The sequence below is a fragment of the Nymphaea colorata genome, chromosome 10 (assembly GCF_008831285.2).
Source record: "Nymphaea colorata isolate Beijing-Zhang1983 chromosome 10, ASM883128v2, whole genome shotgun sequence".
NCBI classification, from domain to species: Eukaryota; Viridiplantae; Streptophyta; class Magnoliopsida; order Nymphaeales; family Nymphaeaceae; genus Nymphaea; species Nymphaea colorata.
The window spans coordinates 3,141,943-3,167,427 of record NC_045147.1 but is presented as its reverse complement, the minus strand read 5'-3'; the positions used below and the strand labels follow the sequence as shown (position 1 = coordinate 3,167,427).

General features: G+C 39.1%; 2 protein-coding genes and 1 long non-coding RNA gene across 8 annotated transcripts; 2 read left to right on the top strand and 1 right to left on the bottom strand.

Moving 5' to 3' along the window:
• The first annotated feature begins 762 nt into the window (after positions 1–762).
• Positions 763–1,712, top strand: LOC116263270 (uncharacterized). The gene is made up of 4 exons (XM_050079966.1): positions 763–834; positions 1,175–1,237; positions 1,330–1,413; positions 1,530–1,712. The coding sequence occupies exons 1-4, from the start codon at positions 823–825 to the stop codon at positions 1,710–1,712; spliced, it is 342 nt and encodes a 113-aa protein (XP_049935923.1). The 5' UTR covers positions 763–822.
• On the top strand, positions 1,678–10,466 carry LOC116262182 (uncharacterized). The gene is made up of 10 exons (XM_031641320.2): positions 1,678–1,851; positions 1,925–2,068; positions 5,690–5,809; positions 5,877–6,095; positions 6,349–6,525; positions 7,252–7,933; positions 9,389–9,568; positions 9,671–9,803; positions 9,907–9,973; positions 10,343–10,466. Exons 1-7 carry the CDS (start codon positions 1,750–1,752, stop codon positions 9,406–9,408), a joined length of 1,464 nt encoding a protein of 487 aa, XP_031497180.2. The 5' UTR covers positions 1,678–1,749; the 3' UTR covers positions 9,409–9,568; positions 9,671–9,803; positions 9,907–9,973; positions 10,343–10,466.
• Positions 10,467–13,132: 2,666 nt separating this feature from the next.
• Positions 13,133–22,349, bottom strand: LOC116263420 (uncharacterized). Of its 6 annotated transcripts, XR_004174656.1 has the most exons (6): positions 22,224–22,349; positions 21,986–22,100; positions 20,957–21,001; positions 20,763–20,856; positions 20,389–20,524; positions 13,133–18,256 (listed from the first exon to the last, which is right to left on the bottom strand). It is a non-coding gene; the product is annotated as an uncharacterized LOC116263420 (long non-coding RNA). The 6 variants fall into 6 exon arrangements; XR_004174655.1 differs by having other exon boundaries at positions 13,133–16,366; positions 16,455–18,256; positions 20,763–22,100; XR_004174652.1 differs by having other exon boundaries at positions 13,133–16,955; positions 18,142–18,256; positions 20,763–22,100.
• Between the last annotated feature and the right edge of the window lie 3,136 nt (positions 22,350–25,485).

The following is a 25,485-nucleotide window of genomic DNA, read 5'->3' as shown; positions in this document are numbered from 1 at the left end:
AGGTGGAAATTTGTTGACACTTGGCTGCTTACAACTGAATCCATCATTTCTGCAAGCTTCATTCTCCAAAAAAAATCTGCAAGCCTACAACTGCAACATCAGTATTTTCATGACGAAATTGGAAAGAAGAAACTGTAATTGCAGATGGTATGTGTGTGCCGAGGCTCTAAGATAGCCCCCTTCCACAACAGTTACATCTGCTAGTTTTTTGCTAGAAAGATATTTATACACGTAGATTATCGTCCTTCTCAAAATAGTCTTAAACTTTCTAAAAAAGAGCAACGTCGCTAACATGCATTATAAATCATCAAAGCTTAAATATAGCATGCTCAATTAATAATTATACAAGACCTAATAGAAGATATTAGGTAATTTAGGCTCGATTAGGCCTCGCTTACCCCACTCTTAGAGTCCAAACTGCTGCAATGCTCCCGGCAGTAATATTATCTTTCTCCTTTTATTGCAAGCTAGTGTATTGAACCTACTCAAATCTGTTAAAGGCATTGGCTTATTTGATGTGATGCCTGGTCATTTAGACCCGTCTTGAATTATTTACTTCTGATGTAGTACATCATAGTGATTTTGGCTTATCACAGTCGTGGAGGGTAACATTTTTGTTAGTCAAGTGATTATTTCGGACGTTTGATGACTTGGTTGAAGTGAACTAGGTCTTTTCATCCCTTTGCCCTCTTCCTGGCCTACCACCAATTTCTTTTTATATATCTTAATAATGTTTATTTTCAATCTTACTTTCAAGGGTGGAGAATAGTTTCACCATATTTTCTGCCGCTTCTGGAGTATGCAATATTTCCTGCTTTGGTGATGAATAACAAGGTTGGTTATTTGGTTTGCTTTTTTTTTTTCCCTACTGAGAGGATGTTATTGCCTTCTTACTGATCAGTTTGGTAAAGTGAGGCTTTAGTCTGTTTCTGGTTGGCTTTTAAATGTACTCATTCCTCTCCCTTTTCTCCAAGTTCTGCAATATGTAGTTAGTCAGTATGGTTGGCAACACTTTTGTTTCTCTTTGGGGCTTTAATTCTAGATTCTTGTACAGTTGTACTGCAAAAAAATATCAAAATTATATGTTAACATTTTAAAACAGAACTGCATGATGTATGTTGTTAATTGTTAGTGAATTTTGTGACATGTATAGCTAATTTAATCTCTTGTAAAGGATGTATCCAAGTGGGAGGAGGATCCAGAAGAGTATATAAGAAAGAATCTTCCATCAGAACTTGTATGTGATATTGCTTTCCAGTAATTTTCACTCCCCTGTTCTCTTCTTGCTGTTGCCATATTTGTTAGCTGTTTCGTACATACTGTTTTTAGGGCGAATGTTCTCGATGGAGGGAAGAGCTTTTTACTGCAAGAAAAAGTGCAATAAATTTACTGGGTGTTATGGCAAAGTCAAAGGTGCTATTTTCATTGTCTTTTGATGTCTATTTTTATCTCAACCTGCTCTCCCAGATTCAGGTAAGGAAAGAAGAAGCCTGATACATATATAAATGCTTCACCTTATGAATCTGCAGGGCCCCCCTTTGTCAAACTCGCGCAATGCAGGTCCTGCGATTTCTGGGAAGCGTAAAAAGGTGCCAAGCATATTAAAGGAAAGGAAGGCTTTTGCTTTTGGGGATTCACTGGTAATGCCATTTTTGTCAAAGTATTCCATTCCCTTAGATGCCATGACCACTTCAACGGGCATTAGTGAGTGAGTATTAATGGAGTTATATGTTCTAGAAAATAGATTTGATGGAAGCTGACCTGCTTTCTTTGTTTATCTATTACAAATACTTTTTAAACACGAACTGCATGTATTATGGTGTTCTGATGGCATATGGAGGTCTTCAAGATGTGCGTTATCTTGTATAACCCCCACTGCTGATTTTCGTTGGTTACTATTTTTTTCTTTTTCTTTGGTTTACAGTTTCTGAAAGACAAAAATCCAGACTACACAGAAAAAATGGTCCAAAATAATGTGATGCCACTATATTCATCTGCATCTTGTTCACCTTATTTGCTTGATACTGCAAATTGGCTTCTTGGAGAACTTGTATCCTACTTACCTCAGGTGGGTTGACTTTTTATAGACTGTGCAACAGGAGAACCCCTGGGTGTTCTTTCCCTTTTTTTTTTGGTGGGGGTGGTAAAACCCATCTCCTTTCATCTTATGAAATAGCGAGTGTTTGTGAAAAAAAAAAAGTGGTATGGGAGAAAAATCAAGATAAATTAGGAAGGATTTGTGTGAGGGTAGGAAAAAGAGAAAAAAAAGTTTTGTATGCTGTTTATGCCAGCATTTCATCCTTTTCTTTCTGCACCATCCAGGTTAAGTTTGTTCAGTCCTTGTTCTTGTTAGAATCATCATTTCCTCAATAGCTTGATCTATAAGCAAAGACTTAAATCAATAATCCAACCAAAGAATGATTTAGTGGCTTTGATTGATGAAGTTTTATCATATAGGCATATGAAATTGTGCCATGTTAAAGTGTGCGTATATTATTAATTCGGGTATTTGTATTTAAGTTTCTTGACAGACCGAGGGTCAAGTTTCTTGATGGTTGGACTATGGTTATGAACAAAGCAAATACACCCAAACATCCGAGGAGTAAGAGACCAGGGGTTATGAGTGGGCCTGAGCACAGAGTAAGGAGTACGACCATTCAACACACGAGTAGGCATACGGTTAATAAGATGGGCACTGGTGAAAAGAGCATCACTCTAGTAGCGCTTAGGAACGTGCCTGTGGAACATAATAGCACGGGTGACATTTTTCGTTTGGCCACGCCATTCTGTAACACCCCAGAAGTTTAGTCCCGTATCGAAGATTGTGAGGGATCTTCAAGGGCTTATAAAGGGAGGCTTTAATGAGATGATTGTCCTGGTTCCTAGCCTTTTTAGGATTGGAACCGAAACTGCTAGGGGGCGGGTTGGGATCCGTCGAACCAGGGGCCCGAGCCCGGGAGTGGGTCGGGTTGTTATAGTGGTATCAGAGCAGTTTCAACACTCGGACCTGGGGTCCCACACGCGCGGACGCGTGTGCCTTAAGGGGGGTGGATTGTAACACCCCAGAAGTTTAGTCCCGTATCGAAGATTGTGAGGGATCTTCAAGGGCTTATAAAGGGAGGCTTTAATGAGATGATTGTCCTGGTTCCTAGCCTTTTTAGAATTGGAACCGAAACTGCTAGGGGGCGGGTTGGGATCCATCGAACCAGGGGCCCGAGCCCGGGAGTGGGTCGGGTTGTTATACATTCTGTGGAGGAGTGTAGCTACAGGACGTCCCATGAACAATACCCTTGCTCCTCAAGAAGTCATCCAGGGATTGGGAGACATACTCTCTAGCATTATCAGTGCGGAAAGTCTGAACAGACGTCTGAAATTGATTCTCAACAAATGCAACAAAATTTTTAACAATGATTGGGACTTCACTACGTTCTTTCAACAGGTACACGAACGTACACCGGGAGTAGTCATCAATAAGAGTCATAAAGTAATGAAAACCACGACAGGTGGGTACTCCCGAAGGACCCCAAACATCAGAGTGAGTGAAGGAGTCCATGAAAACAGAAGTAAAAAAACTAGGGAACAACTTCTTAATCAACTGGAATGGGAGATGTCCAAGACGCTCGTGCCATCGCATAATGGTAGACCTGTCCTCCACGCCCGACAACTGTCCACTAGTGGCTGAAATGAGAGCAGAAGCAACCTGCACGGGCAGTCTGTAGAGACCATCAATGACCGAACCAATCCCAATCTTCTTCCCCGTCACCAAGTCCTGCAGGGAACAATGATTAGCAGAAAAGATTAGATTGCAATTGAGTTCTTTTGTAATATTGCTGACAGATAAAAAATTCACAGGGATATTGGGAACATGAAGAGCATTATGAAGACGATATTTATTTAACAAGGACAAACTCCCTTTTCCAACCACAGATATGGAAGACCCATCAGCCATAGACACGTGTTGCTGCCCTGAAGACAATTTGTACTCTTGAAACATCTTAGGGTCCCTTGTCATATGATGCGTAGCTCCACTGTCAACAATCCAATCACCAAGTGAGGGATTACCTTGATCGCTTGTGGCAACAAGAGCTTGGGCTAACTGAGCACCCTCAGACGTGGAGGCATCCTCCTGAGTAGTAGAAAGCCGGCTGATATAAGCTTGCAGTTCCTTGATTTGGTCAGAGGAAAGCTTTGATTTTTCAACACTAGAAGAGCTACCATGACTGGAGTCGGGCACAGAAGGACCTCGCCGACCAGAAGGGGGACGACCACGGGAGAGCTTCTTCTCAGGATGAATATCCCAACAGAAATCAACAGAATGCCCCAACTTGTTACAATGACTACAACGCCGAACAGGACGCTGCCCAGTCCCTGGAGCACGGCTAACAAAGGCTGAGGGTGAACTCCCATGACTAGAGTCGATATGCATCACATGACGGCATTGTTCCTCAGATTCCACCCGAGCATACACCTCCTCAATCCCAGGAGTCTCGTAACAGTTGAGAATTTGACTCCTAATAGAGTTAAATTCATCACGCAGACCTCCCAAAAAAATAAACGTCCGGTCCATCCACTCCTTCTGCCAGTACAGGGCATGATCAGAACCACAGTACCAGTCATCATTCACATGATAATCCAGTTCCTCCCATTTAGTCTTCAGGGCTGCATAAAAGGATGCCAAAGACAAGTCACCATGTTTAAGGGAATATATGCTGCGTTTGGTTTGGTACGTATGCAGGACTCTCTTTTTACAGCCATACATCCTCGCAAGCACAGTCCACATGTCATATGAGGTTGACTTTCGCAAAATAAGGGGCTGAATATCAGCAGAAACAGAACTAATAATCCATACCTTAACTTGACTATCCTCCAACGCCCAAGTCGCCCAACTAAGATCGGTTTTACTAGGCGCGGGTTTCTCCCCAGTGATGTAGGGCAGACGACCGCGACTCGTGATTCCAATTTCCAGCGCAGCAGACCAAGAGAAATAGTTGTCTTTGTTCAGCCGAATAGAGGTGACTTGAACAGATACATTCTCGCTCTTGGTATTGCTGCCCGTGTCAAAGGCAACATCGATCTTGGGAGTCATCTCTGCGGCCATCACGAGCACCAAAGACAAACAATATCCACCACCAGAAAACACGAGAGGGAGTACTGCGTAAGAGAGGCAGTGACGGCTCAAGAGCAGCGACGACGGTGCACAGGAGACGGCGGCGGTGCAAGAGGCGGCGAAGCAAAGGGCGATGACGGATGCGACGACGGCATCGCAGGCGGCGGCGGAAAAGACAACACCGGTGGCGACGACGGAAATGATGGCAGCGGCACAAGAACGGCGGAAACTCCACGATCACAGACTGAACCCCACACGCAACGGAAGAAGAAACGAAGAAGCAACACAAGATATACGTGGAAAACCTCAGGAAAGAGGAAAAAAAACACGGAGAAGCTCTAACCTAAGGGCAAAACCGCAACCCTAGGAGAGAGAGTCTATTATCACTTAATCAACTGATTACAATTCTTGATCAGAAAATAAGAGGGAGAGGAAACCTGCCTAGGGCACCGAGCCATCCTCGGTTCCCATGCCCATGGGTACCGGGTCCATATCCGGACCCGGTTCCCTATTACGTGATATTCTAACACATTTATTTGTGGATCTTTTTTTTATGCTTCCTGCCTTTGTTGCTTTGTTCAGCAAATGAATGCAGATATGTATAATGCGCTTCTCAAGGCAATGGTGATGCCTGATGAAGATGATATAAATTGCTATCCAGTCCGTACGTCTGCTGCTGCTGCTATTGGAGAATTGCTTGAGGTATTGCTGGTCTCATTTCCATCTTCCTGTTTACTTACATTTATTTTTGATTTTACATCTTTTAGGTTCTTTCTATGGGCCACCTAAATGGTTGCCGCTTCTGAAAATATTGGTTGGAGTGGTGAATGAAGATGATGAAAACATAGCCTCTCTTATGTTCCATCTTTTGATGAATGTAGTGACTTTAGGCGATCATAAGATTACATGTCATATACCTATGCTAGTGTCAGCAATATCTGCTGCTATTCCAAAGCACGTGCCACCTAGTCCAGAACCATGGCCACAGGTACCTTTCTGTAATGTTTATTCTTTATTATCGGTTCCTCTCATACAAGCACCCTAAGTTATATCTGACTTTCTTCCTCTTCAAAATTTGCTCTTGGATTTCAAATGGTTGGATTTTCATATGAAACTAATAAGCTTACTTTCTGTTTGGCCCATTATATTTGATGAATCTCCATTTCTTCAGAAAAAAATTATAGTGCTGTGGTTTTTCCATCTGAGCATTGCTTTTTACAACAACTTGGAACTTTGTGCAGGTTTTTGAACCAGCATTTGCTGCTTTAGCAGCAACTAGTCGTACTTGGGTTGATTCAGTTCCTGAAGAGGAAGATCCAAATGAAACTGCCCATGAATGGAAGACTGGTACGGCTACTGTGGTTGGAGCGTTGGCTTGTTTACTACAAAAAGTTTGGCTGTCACCTGTACAAGCATCAGTGAGTTGCTTTGCAATGCATTCTTGATTCAACCAGATACTATGCTGCTAATTGCAGTCAAAGTTAAGCTGATGTTGAGAACTATGCCCTAAGTAATAGATTCCAAAGAAACAATAACTGATTTGACCTTGAAATTCTATGGTTATTCTTGTTACCAAAACCCTAATACAATTTGAGTCCTTCCTTGCGTATCTCTAGCTTTATGTTGCTTGAGAAGATATTTTGACGACTCAATGCATTACATCAGTCTTGTAGCTGTGAAAAGAAGGAAGCCAAACTAGCAAAGGTCCATGTCAATACAAGGTCTTATGAACATTTTAAGGAAATCAGGACGTGTGGTATACCGGATTTGGATTTCCAATGGTATTTGGAAATCTATGGGATAGTCTCTTTGCAATTCTTCTCGGGAACTGAGCAAGTGATGGTAGGAAAAGACCCTCACGAACTCTTGTGATGGCATTGTTCAATTAGCCAGTCAGAGGGTCTTCGAAGCCATGTCTACATCCTTCTTTAAGGAGGACCTTCAGGCTATAGGTCCATGTCCGAGGCAGGGGATGGATAAAGCCCGTTGTTCACAGAACTAGGAGACTGTATAGGGATGTACTATTTATTATTGAAAGTTATAAACTAATAATTCAGAAATTAAGACTGCAAATTTTGATTTTGCATTTGAAAACTATTTGGGATTTTCTTTTTCTTGATCTGTCCATTTCGTGCTGCATTCAGAACAGAGGGATTGACATTTCCCTTCCACCATCGTCATGCTTAGATGCAGTTTCTTCAATACTTGGCGCTCTGATGAAGCTTATTATAGACAAGTCTCAGTTATTTCATTTGAGAATTGAAGAGCTGCTAGTGATATGGTCACAGCTGATAGCAGAGTGGGACGCTTGGAAGGAAATGGAGGACATGGCTGTCTTTGCTGCTATTGAGGAAGTCGTTGTCGTTGTTAAGAAGTATGAGTTGAAATCATTTTTGGTGAGAACGCCTCTACCTCCACCTTCACCACCTGCTCCTCCATGTTCTATAATACGCATTGGAGCTTTCCTTGCTAAGGCCATTTCAGCATATCCTTCTGCAACATGGAGAGCATGCTCATGTGCACATATGTTGCTGCACTTGCCCAGTTTATCACTCCAAACTGAAGATGTGAAAAAAGCACTTATTTTCAGCTTCACCCATGCATCTTTTTCACATTTCAAGGGCATTCAGCATAAGCCCTTTGCTTTGTGGAAACCTCTTTTGATACTTATTGGGGCATGTTATGTATCTGATCCTGATTATGTTGAGAGAATATTGGAAAAGGATGTGGAAAATGGATGTACGATTTGGGCGTCAGGGATGGCATGTATCTCTTCCATGTCGTTTGATCCAAGTCTTTCATCTAGGTCTGAGATTAAGTTAGCTGGTGAGCTTCCTGAACTTTTCTGGGTTTTGGGTGTGCAAATTAGAGTTGATATGCAAAATTCTTTTTTTGATGATGCTCCTGTTCTTCTGCTCTCTTTTTCTAGACTTCTTGTCCAACTCTATCTTGCGAGTGCGTGATGCTTCATATCAGCACCCTTAACTGCAACTTACGATGTTTAATCACTGCTGTTGGCTTTAACCGATAGACCAAAAAAGTTTGGTTGCATTTCAGTTGCAACCCAGTTGACAGCTTGGTCCAGATTGTCATCAAAATTTACCGGTAACAAAATTTTCTGGCTCGTGAAACACCAACTATGTAAATATTAATTTTCATTAACTGGAAACAGTATTAAAATAGGTTAATTTAATTATTTAAGATTGGCATTAAATTTGCTATGGTTCACAAATCTAATACAAGAAAATGCTATGCTGGCTGTACAAGCTATAACTGCTTAGTTTTATTATTATAAAACTGATTAATATGCTTAAAACTATAGTTGGTTACCTGATAGGCTAAAACTCAAAATTATGTTGGAAAATGTATCCAAAGTTCCAAACTTATAAAGCTGTACCTAACTACCGGAGTGTTTGAATCTTATCCGTTTGCTGTCCTTTCTTCTTCTCAGCCTTTAAGCTAATTAATTGAGGTGGGTGATTTGGTCTGTTGCCCTAAGTGATTTTCTAAAATTTGAGCATTCAGGTAATTGTTATATGTTTAAAATCACGTGGTGCCTCAGTTATTTTCTTCTACCTAAAATGTTCCATTTATTGCAAAGATATGTTAACTAAATGTAAATAAAGCATTCGTAGTGGTTTTAGTTTGACTCTTTATTGCCTTAAGATATTACATGTAAGTAAACCCCCACAAAAATGATCAACGATCTAAATTCTTAAAGTATAAAAAAACTAAAGTCTTATAAATTTCAGAATTGTCACTGCCCAGAAAATTGCATTTTTTACAAAAATTAAGTGTGCATTTCAAAATTTCTATTAGATATAGTTTTAATTTGTTCCCTCAGTTTAACACTTTGTTTTTCTGTAGTATTGCTTTTGTTTGGGTGTGTGCTTTGATAAATGTGTGCATTAGATTGACCTCTCAGAAGAAACACCAATTTATTTGTACAGTCAAAGCACATATACTTTGGTATAACTGAAGTGCTATGTTCCATAACAATTTCTATCTGCCTTTCTTGTATCGATGATGAAATAAGGCAGTTTTCTTTTCTGTCAGCATGATAGGAAACCTCCTAGCTCCCTGCTTTTTCAGTCTTCTGCAATTTCAGCTTTAAAGTTTTGAAGCTTTTAGTTTGTACCCCTCAAGTTTTATTAGTACGTGACAATGAAAATGGACGCAAGGTTTTGTGGGTGCAGGAAGCTATATCAGCATAGAAGCCAAAGGCCATAAGAATGCAATCTTCTATATTTGCTGACATTTACATCTTGACTTTATGTGCAGGGTTGACCAGCTTTTCTTGAGAGATGGATGTCCTCATCAGAACAAGATGCTGGGATTGTAGGAAAATGCTTTGCATCTCTGACAGAAGCCCTTATTTATTTAAAAGAAGTTGAAGATAATAATGGTGAAAGTGGTACGGATGATGTGACTGAGGAAGATGAAGAAACTGACACAGATGAGGTTTTACAAGTCACTACGTCAAGATTTGTGATTGCATAATGTTGTGTCTGTCATATTCTTAATATTTCCCAGGGCCTTTTGTTGTTTTCACTTTTTTCGTAGGATTCTAATGATGATGATGAAGAAACAGAGGAAGAGTTCTTGGAGAGATATGAACAAGCAACTTCAGGAAATGTTGATGTAACTACCATAGATGAGGGTGATGTGGAAGATCAAACCCAAGAAATCGAGTTGGGTGAGTAATATATGTTATTTTATGTTCCAATGGAAATATGTTAGTTTATGTTGCTTCTACGGTGCTACTCATTACCATCCTAGCTTGATGCCTTTTTCTTCAGGTCACCAATCTCTGTGCTGTTGGGAATTTCAGACATTACTAACAGTCTCACCAGCTGAAAGTAATAGGTAAAGCTGCCTCGTTGACTTTTTCCAAAGCTAAAATAATAAGATTCTTACATTACGAGTTCTATGATATTGTACGTGACTAGTTTATAGTCTATGCAAGTCAAGCTCGGTGTTTGTTCATATTAGGCTGCCAAGCCTGTTTCATGAGTTCCATAATTCTTTTGAGCTGGACAGACTATGGGCCTGAAGCAGCTTGTCTTGATACATGCTCCATCTAGGAAGTATTTTGTGCCTTGTTACTCTTTATGATATTTGCTTTGACAAGGCAGGAGAGGGTGGTAATTTTTTCTTTGAGATGGTTACTCTTCCTGGAAGTCTGGAACTGCATTTGACAGCTGAACTTTTTTTCCTTTGTAAATCCCTTTGTAGGTTATCGCCTCAAGAGGGTGCCGATAGGTAGTATCAACCCACAAAACCCTCCAATAGGTGCCTTCCTAACTCTTTGAGGTTGTGACTAAACGGCTTAAGCTCCGAGCTTTCGATTCAATCAATCACTAATATGTTTCTCACTTGCTTTCTTAGTTGAGGCGTCTTTCTAGTAATTATGCTTCCCAACTTATATATCTTTTCCCAACCAACAATGCAATATGCACATCGATAATAGCATGTGCCACATGTTCGCAACAACGGTTCTAAACCTTCTTAACTGCATCAAATCTCTATCATGTTTCCCAATAGTTTCGAAAATTAACCCATCATGCTAGAATTCAAATCCTCAACTGCAAATAAGTTAAATTATTGACATGTTTAGATAGCTAGGAGTACAAACATTTGGCTTAAGGACAAGAAAAATTCTTCGATGTCAAATGTCTCATGAAAAAGTACAAACTGCTCAAGTAACTGGTAAACTTGATCCCTCACAATTTCAAACGACGCTCATTGCATGACTAAAAGCAAATATGCCCTCATAACTTCCAGAGTTCAGACATGAGTCAAGTTTCATCTTCTGAACTCCATCAGGTAGTCACACAATTGCAGAGAAAGTGATCAATCTAATCTTTACCTCTTACAAAAATCTCAAGCTTCTTTCTAAACAATGACAAGCCTATGGTCAACAAGCAAAATTTTTGAAACAGAAAATATATTTCATGCGAAGCAGAAAATAGCAGATTAAACAGAAAATAGACCCTCTTTCTTGGCCATTTGAAATAGTTATCTTGCAGAACCTCTTGATAAAAGTTAGACATCCTTAGTCCGTCTCAATGTCTCATTGCTGCCAAGACATAGGAGAAGCGGCTGGAAGAGGAAGAAGCAAAAATGATTTAATTCCACAGGAGGAACACCACTCAAATTTAAAAATGGAAAGGGTAATAGTGACATATGGACAAGTGCATAGAAGAAATGTCTATCATCAGTACCTAAATATTTAAATATTTAAGGGAAGTACAGCTGTGTTAATTGCACAGAAAGAACCAAAACTTGAGCAATGAAAGGAGGTCTTGTGCACAGGAGAACAAAGAAACTATTGTAACTTCCAAGGCTGTTACATAAAGGGAACCATTCGTAAGAGGAACTTTACCCCATAAAGAAAAGGGGTCCATGTTTCTCCCCAAACTAGAATACACAGGGATTCCCGATACCGTGAAGTTCAATAAAAGTTTTCAATTTCAGGTTGAGCTTTCTCTAAATAGAAAATTGTCTGAGAGCTTTTCCAAAAGATGCTTCACTTTGCGAGGACAGTCAACTTTCCATCCTACTGATGCTTGATTTTTTCTGAGAGATAGCCACAAAGTTATCTGATGCTAGAAATTTCAAATCAAAATACACTGAGTAATTTTAGTCAGAATATCACTTGGAAAGGATAGTGATATATGGAACTTTGAACTAAATAACTACAGAAAGGACAAAACCAGTTATTTGAACAGGCCAAAGCTTTTAGTGATTAAGCCACTAGTCTGTTTTCCTATAGTGTTTAGATTGTCGAACCATCTAGAGAGACTAGCGTCCATGGTGGAGAAAATTTGTTACAAATGAAGTTAGAGCCACCAAAATGAATTCTTTAGCCAAGAATGCAAGATTAAACATGATCCGGTAATAAATCAAAATGTCAGCAATATATAACAGAGGGGGATAAACAGCCAAACACAATAACAATGAGCCATGCAACTGTCAACTCAAAGCCACATAAAGTCGTAAGCATTTATAAACTCTTCAAGACATCATATGAACCCACTGCTGCATGTCTATTTCTATCAAGCATATCAAAAGCCAAATAATTTATTGACCACAACCAACTTACAAACATAAATAGTTGCCCTTCAAAAAATTATTTGGCATAGTAGAATAACATGATCTTACTGCCAATCCTTAAGCATTCTAGAATCACATCTTGTTCTTGTTGTAAACTTCGATCAGCCTGAGCATTGCAGATCATCAGTCCATACAGATTAAGTGAAACTGGTTCAAGCAAACAAGACCAGGATAAACTAAATAATCACAGTAATGCTAAAGGAGCACAGGTAAGTAATGATATACAGCCTTAGTGTAAAAAATGTTCTTTAACACTTGTAGGTAGATCCTAACAACCAACATTCATGAAAAATAAAGTGTCCACGGAATTACTGCCCAAAATTCTACATGAAACACAAAATCCTGTGGTCAAATTTCCAAAGGACTGAGGAGTCCATGTTCCACAGTCTACTCCCTTGCTGGAATTGCTATAAAAAGCCTGCTATCCAAATTGAGGACGTCCCAAACAAATCCACAGAAAAGAAGGCGAAAGAGAAAATCTCAAAGCAAGAAGAAAATGAACAAAGCAACTCCTCTTGGAACTAAAACCAAAGAGAAGCGAAAGGGAAATGAGAACCTAATTTACGGTTCTGTCCACACGCTTCCATCCGTCTCGTCCAAACAGAAAACACAGACGAAACCGGCATGGGAGACTCTTCCTCTCCCTCTGGAACTCAAAAGGGCACAAGGCATGTGGAAACGACGGCAACCTTCTCTTCCCACGATAAAGCCTTTCCCTCTTCCCTCCTCCCTCTTTTCCCTATTTTCCGAGGAGGTCTCTCTGTGCAATTTCTCATTTCTTTGAAACATTTCCACATGCCGTATGCACAGGGAAATGAGAAATTGCATAGAGAGACCTCCTGGAAAAAATAGAGAAAAGAGGGAGGAGGGAAGAGGGAAAGGCTTTATCATGGGAATAGGAGCCTCATTTCCACATGCCGTATGCCCTTTTGAGTTCCAGAAGGAGGAAGAGTCTCCCGCACCGGTTTCGTCTGTGTTTTTTGTTGGGATGAGACTGATCGAAGCGTGTGAAAAGAACCATAGATTAGGGTCCCAGTTCCTTTTCGCTTATCTTGTTGCTTTGTTCTTTTTCTTCTTGCTCCGAGATCTTTTGTGCAAATTTGTTTGGTAGAGTTATGAAGGGGAACGAAGGAATGACGGGGTCTTATAGACTTAGTCGCTGAGAGGTTCGAAGAAGGCGAGAAGGAAAAACGGAAGAAGCGCCGAGCAAATCAGCGGAATCGACAGAATCAAGGTGGTATGGTTTCTTCAGGGAAGAATTCAGGTGATATTCTATTTTTCCTTTTTTTTCTTCGACTGGAGGTCTGATATTTGGGAGGAGCTTTTCATTTGGTTTCCCTTGTTGAATTGACCCATGATAGAACGTTCAACAACAAAAAGATCTTTGGGTTGCTAGTTGGTTGTACAAGTCAGGCACAAAAGCTGAAAACTAGCCAATTTTCTACAACTCAGAATACTGGCAGACCGCTAGTGTCTGCCATTGAACCGGTCCATCCATTCCATCCAAGGACTTTTGTCGGTTCCGCCTCAGGCAACAAGAAAATAAGGGAGGGCAGATTCAACGGCACGGCGCGAACTCTCACCCACACACTCGCACTCTCTCTTTCTATTATATAAATAACATGGATTCCTGCAGCTGCGAGAGAAATCTCTCTCACACACGCAGCCCAATGTCTTTTTTTTTTTGGGGCTGTGCTAATGAGGCGGGATGGCCATGAGAATCCAGTGCTTTAGATATATATATATATATAACTCAGCCCCCTATATATATATATAACCCAGCCCCCTAAAGTGCCTCTCATGTTAGCAGCCCTATGCAATAGAAATCTTAATGGCTATATAAATATATAAAGTATTTATAGATTTTTTCATCAAGGTTAGCTACATATATATAGAATTTACAGATTTCTCCAATCTAAGTTTGGACTGAAAATTTTCAGTCTTCAGCACACCACTCGATACAATATACATGATCACTCATTTTCTCTTTTTGACTAGTGTCAAACAAATTAATTTAAAAGCTGCCTGGCCCTTGGTCATAAAATCCATATTTTGTACGAAAACAAATTTGAATAAATGAATCATTTCTCAAAAATTAATTTGCTCAGAACTCTTATGGTTCATTTCATATATTGTCTTGTCAATTAGAGTTGCAATTATGCAGCTTTGCCAGTCCGCCTGGGAAATTAGGAGCTTAATCCCTTGACCGTGAAGTTGGATGAGGTCGAATTACCATATTTGAGCATACAAGGATGTAAAGATCCCCTAGACTCCATTTGCGAATTAAGAAACAAAACGTTATATCGTGTGATGCTGAAGAGCCTCATGCACGTAAAGGACAAGGAAATATACGAGATCTCGACAAGTTTATAAGCTGTTGGTTATACTGCTAAAGTAGTTGGACGGTTTGGAATCTCGCATACCAACTCTAGGTGGGGTCTTTATATCAATCTGAGATTTCACTCAACCACCTTCTTATCAAGAAGTTTATGAAAAAGGAAACCAAACATAACTTGTAAATGTGCGCCACTGCAAAAAAATGCATTGGTTGAAAAACTTAACCCATTATCAGTTATTTATAGAAAGATGGTCCTTTAGTTTATTACAACTAATAGATTCTCTTTCCACGGATCAAGAAAAACATGGGGTTATAAGATCATTGTGCAGTGCATCAAGCAAATACAGAAGGCTAATGTTCAAGCATTTGGCAGGTTTATATGATAAACTCTAAAAAACTAACCTGGAAAATCTACCACCCCATGAAACTTGTCAGTTATTACAGGATATCTGAAATCAGAGCATGCCCATCAATAAATTCTTGAAAGTGAAGAAACGTAGAGAAGATAGTGTTGTTGGCATCAAACAGTCCAATTCTCTTAGAAAAACCTACAACAGTACAACCATTGACAGAAGTTGAAGTGTTTATCGAGATTTCCACCCAACCTTCCTGTTGTAAAAGAGAGGTCCAGATTGCAAGCAAAAATAGAGTAAAGTGTAAACAGTCACTCTGTAAACAAATATGTGTCTGTGATATCAAGAGAGTCACTAGAAAAATAAACTGACAGATGGAAAAAACAGAGAAACCAAATCACACAAAAGACACTCAAATTACGTGGTTCGGATATACTGTTTGCCTTCCTACATCCACGGGGAGAAACCAGCAAGATTCATATTATATGAAGCATCAAAATACAGTGAGATCCAAGAACAATGCTATGTTGTGACATTCAGCCCCCCAAAACCCTCTTTCTTCTGTGTGTTCATCCTCTCTTGAAAAACTGAAAAACATACATGTTTTTAATGCAATAGAAAAATAACTGCCCAAAAAAAAATTGCAGCAAGTGAGAGAGTTGGTAGTGGAGGCTCCATGTTTACGGCCACTCCTTGAGAGGCTCCACCAAAGTCGCAGGCCACTCCTTGAGACACTCCACCAAAGTCGCATACCACAAAATGAAGGCAAGAGGCAAAAAAAGGGGAAAGAAGTTGAACCCTTACATAAAGCAAAAGTAAGGTGTTTGAAAAAAGACACAAATGCCCACTGTTGACTTGCATATGACCAAGTCAAAAATAATAACAACACTCCACCTTATTGGCTTGGTCATAATCCAAAAAATATATAAGATCAATCGTGCTCAATATGACTCCAAACATGTTAACATGCACAAATCTGAGCCAACCTCAGACAACGGTGAAATTTAGTTGTAGTGAGAGGTTTTGTCAACATGTCTACCACACTATGTTGCGACTCCACCTTTTTTGCAGTTGAATTTCACCATTCGCCACAAACTCCTTGATTTTATGATATCTGACATCTATATGTTTAGTTCTTACATGATAAATTGAATATTTAGCCAAACATATTGCGCTTTGACTATCACAATGTAATTTGGCATTTTCCTGCATAATACCCAATTCGTTAACAAGTCCTCTTAACCAAACTACTTCTTTAGCAGCTTCTACTGCAGCAATATACTCTTATTCAGTTGTTGATAAAGCAACAATATCCTGTAATGCAACTTTCCAACTAATTGGGCCTCCACCTAGAGTAAATATATACCATGTTGTTGATCTTCTTTTGTCCAAGTCACCTGCGTAGTCTGAATCAACATAGCCGATAAGAGCATCAGAAATATTTGTACCTGCCTGAAATAGAAAACCAAAATCTGATGAGCCCTTCAAATATCGCAAAATCCATTTTACTGCCTCTTTTCTTTCTTTTGGGAAGACTTACCAATTCTCACATCTCATCCTTTTGAAGGGACTTCATTTCATCTTCCATTGCAATCATCCATCTTTCACTATCCTTGCTTTCTATTACTTCTTGAAAAGTCAAAGATTCAGTAGACATAACTGAAAATGCATATGCTATTGTATCTTGAAATTTTAAAGGTAATTTAACTTCCCTTCTTTCTCTACCCTTTGCAATAGAATAAGGTTCATCAAGTGGTTGTTCCTCTTCCTCACTTTTTTGTGATGGTTCTTCTAAAATTTGGTTGATCTTGTCATTACTCTACTCTAGCTGAATTGGATTGTGTTTCTTGCCAATGTCTTTATCACAATCTGGGACTTTCTTTAACAATGAATCTTCATCAAAGACTACATTTATGCTAATTTCCACTTTTTGTGTGTTGGGGTTCCATACTTTATAGTATTTATACGCTTTCACACCTGCTTTGTATCCACGAAAGATACATTTCTTTGATTTAGTATCAAGTTTGCTTCTTTCTCCTTCCTGCAATAACACATAAATAGGACAACAAAAAATATGTATGTCAGAGTAATCTGGCTCTGGCACTTTCAAATTTAATGTTGTAGAAGGAGATCTATTTACTAAAAAACAGCTTCACTATATGCCATTAGCACCACTAAAAGTAAAACCATTAACATCAAGTGTACCAATAGAAATAAAGACTTTTTCTTAAATCTGGAACGTGTCTAACTTTTGTTAAAGTTCTAATGACACCATGAAACATTTTTATTTTTATGGTTCCAATTCCAACTGATTTACATTCTATATTATTTCTCATTAACACTTTTCCATTATCACATGATGTATAAGAATCAAACCATAACTTATAACTTATGAGGACACATATGGTATGGACATCCAGAATCTAAAATCCATACATCAGGTTGGAGATTATTACCTGAAAAAATGGCCAGCACATCTCGACGTCTGATACTACACTTGCTTCTTTGGCTGATTTCTTTTTCTGTTTATATTTTTCCTTAAGCTTTGGACAATCAACCTTCCAATGACCCTCTTCTTTGCAATACCTACATCTGTTGTCTCTACCTTTTGACTTGGATCGAGATCTAAATTTTTGCTGAATTTATGCTTTTGACGACCTCTCGCCAAATTTTCTCCACGATTTGGCTTATGCTTGGCTTCATTTGAAAGCAAAATAGTTCCGACTTCTTCAAGCTTTAAAGTGTCTTTGCTGGTCATACACTTTAGGCATACATGAAAGAAGAAGAAGGACCTCGTCTTCTTCATCTACTTTAACACTTTGAAGTTGAGTAATTAACCTATTGAAGGCATTCAGATGCTCAAACAGATTTGATCCATCAGTCACTATTTTTTCAAATACAACTTATTTGTGAGAGACTTCGACAAGTACAATTTTTCTAATTTAACCCACAAATCAGTCGTAGTATCTACATCTGCAACATTATACTCAATAAGGCGATTCTCTAGTGCGTGAGCGATACACAACATAAAAACAGTAACTAAGATTGAATTCGAAGTCACTGTTTAGTAAACCAATTTTTAAATTAAGATTCCAATGAAACCGTTTTCAGGCAGCCAGTGAGCAGGGTTGATGAGTTGCTGCATCATCTCGGCTAATTTTCAGATAATACCCAAAAGGACCACCAAAGGACGAAAAAGTCGCAACAAAAGCACCAAAAAACCAGACCTTCGATGCGTTTTCGCTAGCTCGACTCCATTTGGCAGCAGGGGCTTCCGGCTTGCTGTAATTGAAGAAGGAGATCGTGCTGTGGTTTAGGCGGACGAAATCGATGGCCTGCCACCTGTAAATTTGAACATCTTGTTTAAAATGTCCGAATTGAAAGAGAAAGGAGGCATGAGGAAAGAGAACAATCATAGCACTTCGGCGACGACAGCGGAGTCAGCAAGCTGACGTCTGGTCCTGTAACTCCTGTAGACCTTCTAGACCTTCAATGTTGCAGCGTCCATGGGCCTCGCTTCCTTATTCATTGGAGCGGATGACCGGCAGCTGAGGTCGGAAGGCAGCGGGAAGTTTTGGGCGGAAATAGGTTGTAAGTCCAGGTTATGACATGTCATGAAAAGTAGTTGATCTGTGTATACTTGTCAACTAAAGTATAATTATAACATTTATAATTTTCCTTTTTACCAGAACAACTATGTTATGAAAAGTAGTTGCATTGCAGAAATGGGTTACCTCTTGCTTTACGAAGGAAGGAAAACTTAACCTTGTCTAACAAGGAAGGAAGGAAAACTTATAAGAAGTGTGTCTATATTTGGTTGAAATCAAAAGACCTGACAAGGTCTGTGGGTGGGTGCTATATAGAAAAATATTTGGATGGGCTAGCTTCTATACTTTTGCAAACTAAGAAGTTTTCGGTTGCACCTCTTTTGAGTTTGATGGAAAACAGACTTGTCCTTTACATATAACCTTTCCTTTTGTTGAGATTAACCAGTGCATCCCACTACTTCTTGTGTGATGCGTGAAGGGAACTTTGGGTGTTTAGTTTAGTAAGGTCGCTCTATGGAAAACAATGGAGTTTGGGTGTTTGAGAGTAAACTTTATAGTCATAAACAACAATTCTGCAATTGAGTTTGTGCTTGTAAGCTCCATTGCTTTCGTCGAGTTCCTTTTTCCGTAGAGCGGAGAGATCAACCTTACTAAACTAAACACCCAAAGTTCCCTTCACGCATCACACAAGAAGTAGTTGGACGCACTGATTAATCTCAACAAAAGGAAAGGTTATATGTAAAGGACAAGCCTGTTTTTCATCAAACTCAAAAGAGGTGCAACCGACAACTTCTTAGTTTGCAAAAGTATTGAAGCTAGCCCATCCGAATATGTTTCTAACCCACAGATCTTATCAGGTCTTGTTGATTTCAACCATCTTTTTTATTTCAACCAAAACCACTTTCAACCGGCGGTCTGCCATTGAACCGGTCCATCCAAGGACTTTTGTCGGTTTCGACTCAGGCAACAAGAAAAGAACGGTAGGCAGCTTCAACCACAGGATGCGAACTCTCAACCACACCCACACACTCGCACTCTCTTTCTATTATATAAATAACATGGATTCCTCCAGCTCTCATGAGAGGAATCCTTCTCACACACGTGTGTGTGTGTGTATATATATATATATATATATATATATATATATATATATATATATATATATATATATATATATATATATATATATATATATATATATATATATATAGAATTTACAATTTCTCCAATCAAGTTTGGTTTGAAAATCTTTTATATATATAAAATTTACAGATTTTTCTAATCTAAGTTTAGACTGAAAATCTTCAGTCCTCAGCACACCATTGGATACAATGTACATGTACAATCATTTTCTCTTTTTGACTAGTGTACAAAAAAGGCAAGCGTAAAACAAATTTAATAGCTCTTTTTGACTAGTGTACAAAAAAGGCAAGTGTAAAACAAATTTAATAGCCCAGGCTTGAGAAAATTGGAATCTATGAGGAAGAGAGTTATACTACTCAATTCAGGCACACAAGCTGGAAACTAGCTAGTTTTCTACAACTCTAACCCATGCATCAACTAAAGAACCGCTAGCGTCTGCCATTGAACCGGTCCATCCATGCCAAGGACTTCTGTCGGTTCCGGCTCAACCGTGGGCAGATTCAAGCACATGGACTCTCACCCACACAATCGCACTATCTCTTTCTATTATATTATTGACAAATTCCCTTGCCATAATTATGAACACAGATTGGTTCGGCTGTTGATGAGGTGGGACTGCACGAATTTAATCATGGTATTTGGTGAACTTTTATCCCTTTCCCCTAGGTACTCAATGTTTTTTAAAAAGAAAGAAACTATCCCTCACGAATGGTGCAACCGTTCCTTACACATATGGACAAGCACCTAAACAACAAAACTGACTTCTTGTTAGGTTAAACTGACCTTCCCATCAGTGTGTATCATATGAGAGACAGAGAGAGAGTGTTTCATCCAGTGCACCAGCAGATCCAATTTCTACCTTTATCTTTGTTGTCCTCTTGGTTACCATTCATTCAATGCACCGTTGTCCCCTTGATTTCTAGAGAATAAGCCCGAAAAAAAGGTCATTACCACACATGCATGTTGTTGGATATAATATGCAAAATGATACGCGGAATGACTTGAAACCTTATTTGGAATTCATTGTTTTACAATACTTTAAAAATTCAACAATATAGGTGGATGCGAAATGAAAGAAAAAGTATACTAGTTTAAACTGAAATTAGCCTCTAGCAGGATAAAATAAAAATTGAACCATGATTGTTCAAGACACCTACCGGGCAGAACATTGTCATGTGAATTCTGAAAAAAAATCCTTGTTGTAATAATGGTAATCGTGGGCCTATAGCCTTGTTCAAGGAAATCACATGCCTGCAAAAACATTTCATTAGCAAATTACAGTATATCTCACGCACTTGTGATAATACAAATTGTAAAAGTAAGAAACATTTGTTGCCACTTGGCTGCTTACAACTGAATCCATCATTTCTGTGAGCTTCATTCTCAAAAAAAAAATCTGCAAATCTACGAATGCAACATCAGTATTTTTCATGATGAAATTGGAAAGAAGAAACTGTAATTGCAGATGGTATGTGCGTGCTGAGACTCAAAGATAGCCCTTGCCCTTGCACAACAGTTACATCTGCCCATTGCACTTGCAAATCTTGTCCATCTTGCAAGATGCTCAACTCTGTCCCCATACCCACCTCAGGGCTCAGATTCAAAGTGTTACGGGCCAAATCATTACCACCATTTATTTGTTCTTTGATGCCCAACATATTGGTAAGTTTAACTATTGGTTGCATATTCCTACCATCCCTCTAGGTATTCAAAATGCTTTCCTCAAGCCGAGGTGCAAGAAGTTCAACACAATTTTGTGGAGAGAGAGGGTGGTCTGGCAATAGGGTGTACTCACAACATAAATCATAACTTAGCATGGCATGCAGCAAAGCTAAAGGAGATATGCTGCATCTGTAGATGCATGCAAACATGCTGAGCATGCACACAAAAGACAAGGTTTTTTCCTTGTTCTGTATCATTCTGTAAACCACAAGAAACAATCCACTGTTGTCCCATCCCCCCTGGGCCCCTAACACCACTTCTCCTCCAACGTTATAGATGAAAAAGAAAGAAATGGTGCCCAGAGCTAAGTTGATAAGATCTAGATCTACATGTATCTATTTTGAAGTAAATCATTATAAGCAAGAAAAGGTTCAAGATGAAGCAGCAAAGAAGAAGAGTTCTTTCAGATGCTCAATAAGGCGGTTCTCTAGTGCGTGAGCGATACACAACATAAAAACAATAACTAAGATTGAATTCGAAGTCACTGTTTAGTAAACCCATTTTAAAATCAATATTCCAATGAAACCGTTTTTTCAGGCAGCCGGTGAGCAGGGTTGATGAGTTGCTGCATCATCTCAGCTAATTTCCAGGTACTACCCAAAAGGACCACAAAAGGACGAAAAAGTCACAACAAAAGCACAAAAAAAAAAAACCGGACCTTCGATGCGTTTCCGCTAACTCGACTCCATTTGGCAGCAGGGGTTTCCGGCTTGCTATAATTGAAGAAGGAGATCGTGCTGTGGTTTAGGCGGACGAAATTGATGGCCTGCCACCTGAAAATTTGAATAACTTGTTTAAAATGTCCGAATGAAACGAAAGAGTGGACAAGAAAGGGGGATGTGGGAGCGGAGTGAAGAAGGTTGAAAGAGAAGGGAGGCATGAGGAAAGAGAACAACCATAGCACTTCGGCGATGACAGCAGAGTCGGCAAGCTGACGTCTGGTCCTGTAACTCCTGTAGACCTTCTGGACCTTCAATGTTGCAGCGTCCATGGGCCTCCCTTCAAAATTCATTGGAGCGGATGACGGGCAGCTGAGGTCGGAAGGCAGCAGGAAGTTTCGGGCGGAAATAGGCTGGAAGTCCAGGTTATGACGTCATGAAAAGTAGTTGACCTGTGTATACTTGTCAACTAAAGTATAATTGTAACATTTATAATTTTCCTTTTTACCAGAACAACTATGTTATGAAAAGTAGTTGCATTGCAGAAATGGGTACCTCGAAGGAAAACTTAACCTTGTCTAAGAAGTGTGTCTATATATTTTAGTTACATGGTTTGGTTGAAATCAAAAGACTAGGTCTGTGGGTGGGTGCATATATAGAAAAATATTTGGATGGGCTAGCTTTTATACTTTTGCAAACTAAGAAGTTGTCTGTTGCACCTTTGTTGAGTTTGATGGAAAACAGACTTGTCCTTTACATATAACCTTTCCTTTTGTTGAGCTTAACCAGCCCATCCCACTACTTCTTGTGTGATGCGTGAAGGGAACTTTGGGTGTTTAGTTTAGTAAGGTTAATTCAGAAGACCGGAAGCATAGTAATAATGCCTGCCGACACCTGCTACCCAAGTAATAGAAGCCGAAAAATAGTGGTCCAATCACATGCAAAAGGAACGTTTCTTTTATGTAACACTTGATTACTTCTGATCTAATTCGATCTTAGATCCATATGATCTGAATTTTTATGGACTAAGTTCAAATATTCCCCTTTCTGATTTTAGATCAAGACCTTCTGTTAGAATGGAGAGTAAAATGGAGATTTGATGTGTAGATTCTAGATTAGACATAATATATTAGATTGATGTATCAATATGTTCGTGTAGATCTTATGTTATATCAACAAAAGCATGCCATGTCAAATCCATGGGTCTGTTTATTGTTAGAGGTGATGCAAAAACTCCACACATGAAGTCGAGTGGATCAAATTAAGGTCTCTAATTTGAAGAAGGTCTCGAATTCAATTATCATGAGTTTTGTTTGTAACATTCTCAAAGTTTAGTTTCACATTGTCAAGAATTTTGAAAATTTTATAAAGAGGGTTATTAAGTGATTAGTAGTCATTATTCTTACCATTTTTAGGGTTAAATCTGAAACTGATAGGGAGCAGATTAGGATCTACCGACCAAAAGACCGAGAGTGGGTTCAGTTGTGACCCTGTTTGCCCAGACTAAAGAAGCAGGGACAATTTGTTAGGTTCTCTTTTTCTTCTTCTCAAATTTTTAAGGCGCACCAATATATAAATGAGAAAAATTTGCTCTAAAACATCAGTATCAAAATAAGAACCTTTTTTTGGGTCTGTGTGGGCAATTGCCCACACTTAGTCCACATCTGTCTCCACCCCTGGCTAGCTGAACTGTCCTGGTTGAATGGAAAAGGGAGCAAATGCACTCAAAGATCAGCATCATTTACAACCAGCTAGGAGTCTAATTTTGCATGGAAACAGAAAGATGGAAATTTTCAATCTTTTGCAGGTTCGCGAAAGTGATCACAAAAAACTCGCTCCATGTTCGTCGAGTACAAACACTGATGAAAACTGGGATGCGAAATTGCATGCACTCTTTAACAGTCGTCATGGAGAAAAACATTTCTTATTGAATTTCCTTGTTCTCTTTGTTCTATAGACACTTTCTTTGGCTTGCATTTAGATTGCATTGTTTTAGTGCTAACAAAAATGGGTTCTGCTAGTTATAACAGCAGACGATGGTGCCCCTGCAGTGGTTGTATTTTCGGTGGAGTTCTTCTACAGCAAGTGTATGGACTGCTAATAAAGTGGCGTTGGTTCTTATATAAGATATGAAAGGGAAGTGCAATTGCTTTGGCGCTCCAAGGCCCTGCGCCCCATACTTAATTAGTTTGGTGGGTTTGTGCTTTGATTTGATCAGATTCTCGAGCTAATGCCCAAAGCAACTTTCCATGATGTTGTAGACTGAAGTAGGACAAGGCATCCTAATGTGTACCTTCGTAAGTCTGCAAATTTAGCATGTTTCAAATGACTTCCCTACTATTGATAGACAATATTTAGAGAGAAGCGGTGAGCAATGCATTTTTAAAATTTCATTATCTGACAAATATCGGATGTATATATATATATATATATATATATATATATATATATGGAAACTGGAAATGTGCTGATTGCTGGATGTAGGTTGATGATTAAAAATAAACTAAAAATTGTGGTTAAATGCAACATAAATCGTCGCTAAACATACCACAAATTGTTACTAGTACTTCTTTCGCATGGCGTTTTTGGAGACATTTTTCAAATATTTTGTCATCTGTTAATATCTGACAGCCGACTAATTTCAATTCACACACACACACACATACATATATATATTCGCTCTTTATTCCTAAAACAATCGATGTATTCTACTTCTATCTTTTGTAATCATAATTATGTTAAACTCTTATGCTAGTCTAGTGTTGGAAAATGGGAAAAAGGAGGAGAAAAAGGGTCCTTGAGGGCGTTGGTGCAATGATCGGGGTGGGGGCTGATAGGTGGCCATTCTTTGTTTCAAACTCCTAGAACATCAAACCTCTTTGCTGCAAGAAGGAAGATCGATACAAGTTGAATCATAGTACGCCACCCCATGACACCAACATTACCAAGGTTAATACAGACCTCCAGCATATAACCTTGTAAAAGGTCACATCTTTGAGCTTTCAATTAAGTGACGATCTGCACTTGCCTACCTTGTCCTGTCTCAATAGCAAAAGGAAATGTTTATTGATTTGGGCGACATATCAATGACTTCTCCACATCTATTTAACACTCCTAAACTCTACTTGCAAATCATTCACAACTGAGTCATTTTATTCCATACTTCATGCACAACAACCCTGTAAGGACTTGTTATTAAATGGCTTTCGGTAAACATAATGTCATAACTCAGCCTCTACCGTAAATCACTTCAATCCCACATATGCATAGATTTGGTATAGCGCACTTACATATCGAGAAAAGATAAATGAAAGCCACCTGATACATTTGGTAGAAAAGTGACCCTCGAATCATCAAATTGCTTGCTTCTTCTTCATTAATCAAGTGGAAGCCAGAAGCAGAAATGCAAGAAATGAAAAGATAAATGAAAGCCAGCTGATACATTTGGTAGCAATGTGATCCTCCATCATCACATTGCTTGCCTCTTCTCCAGTAACCA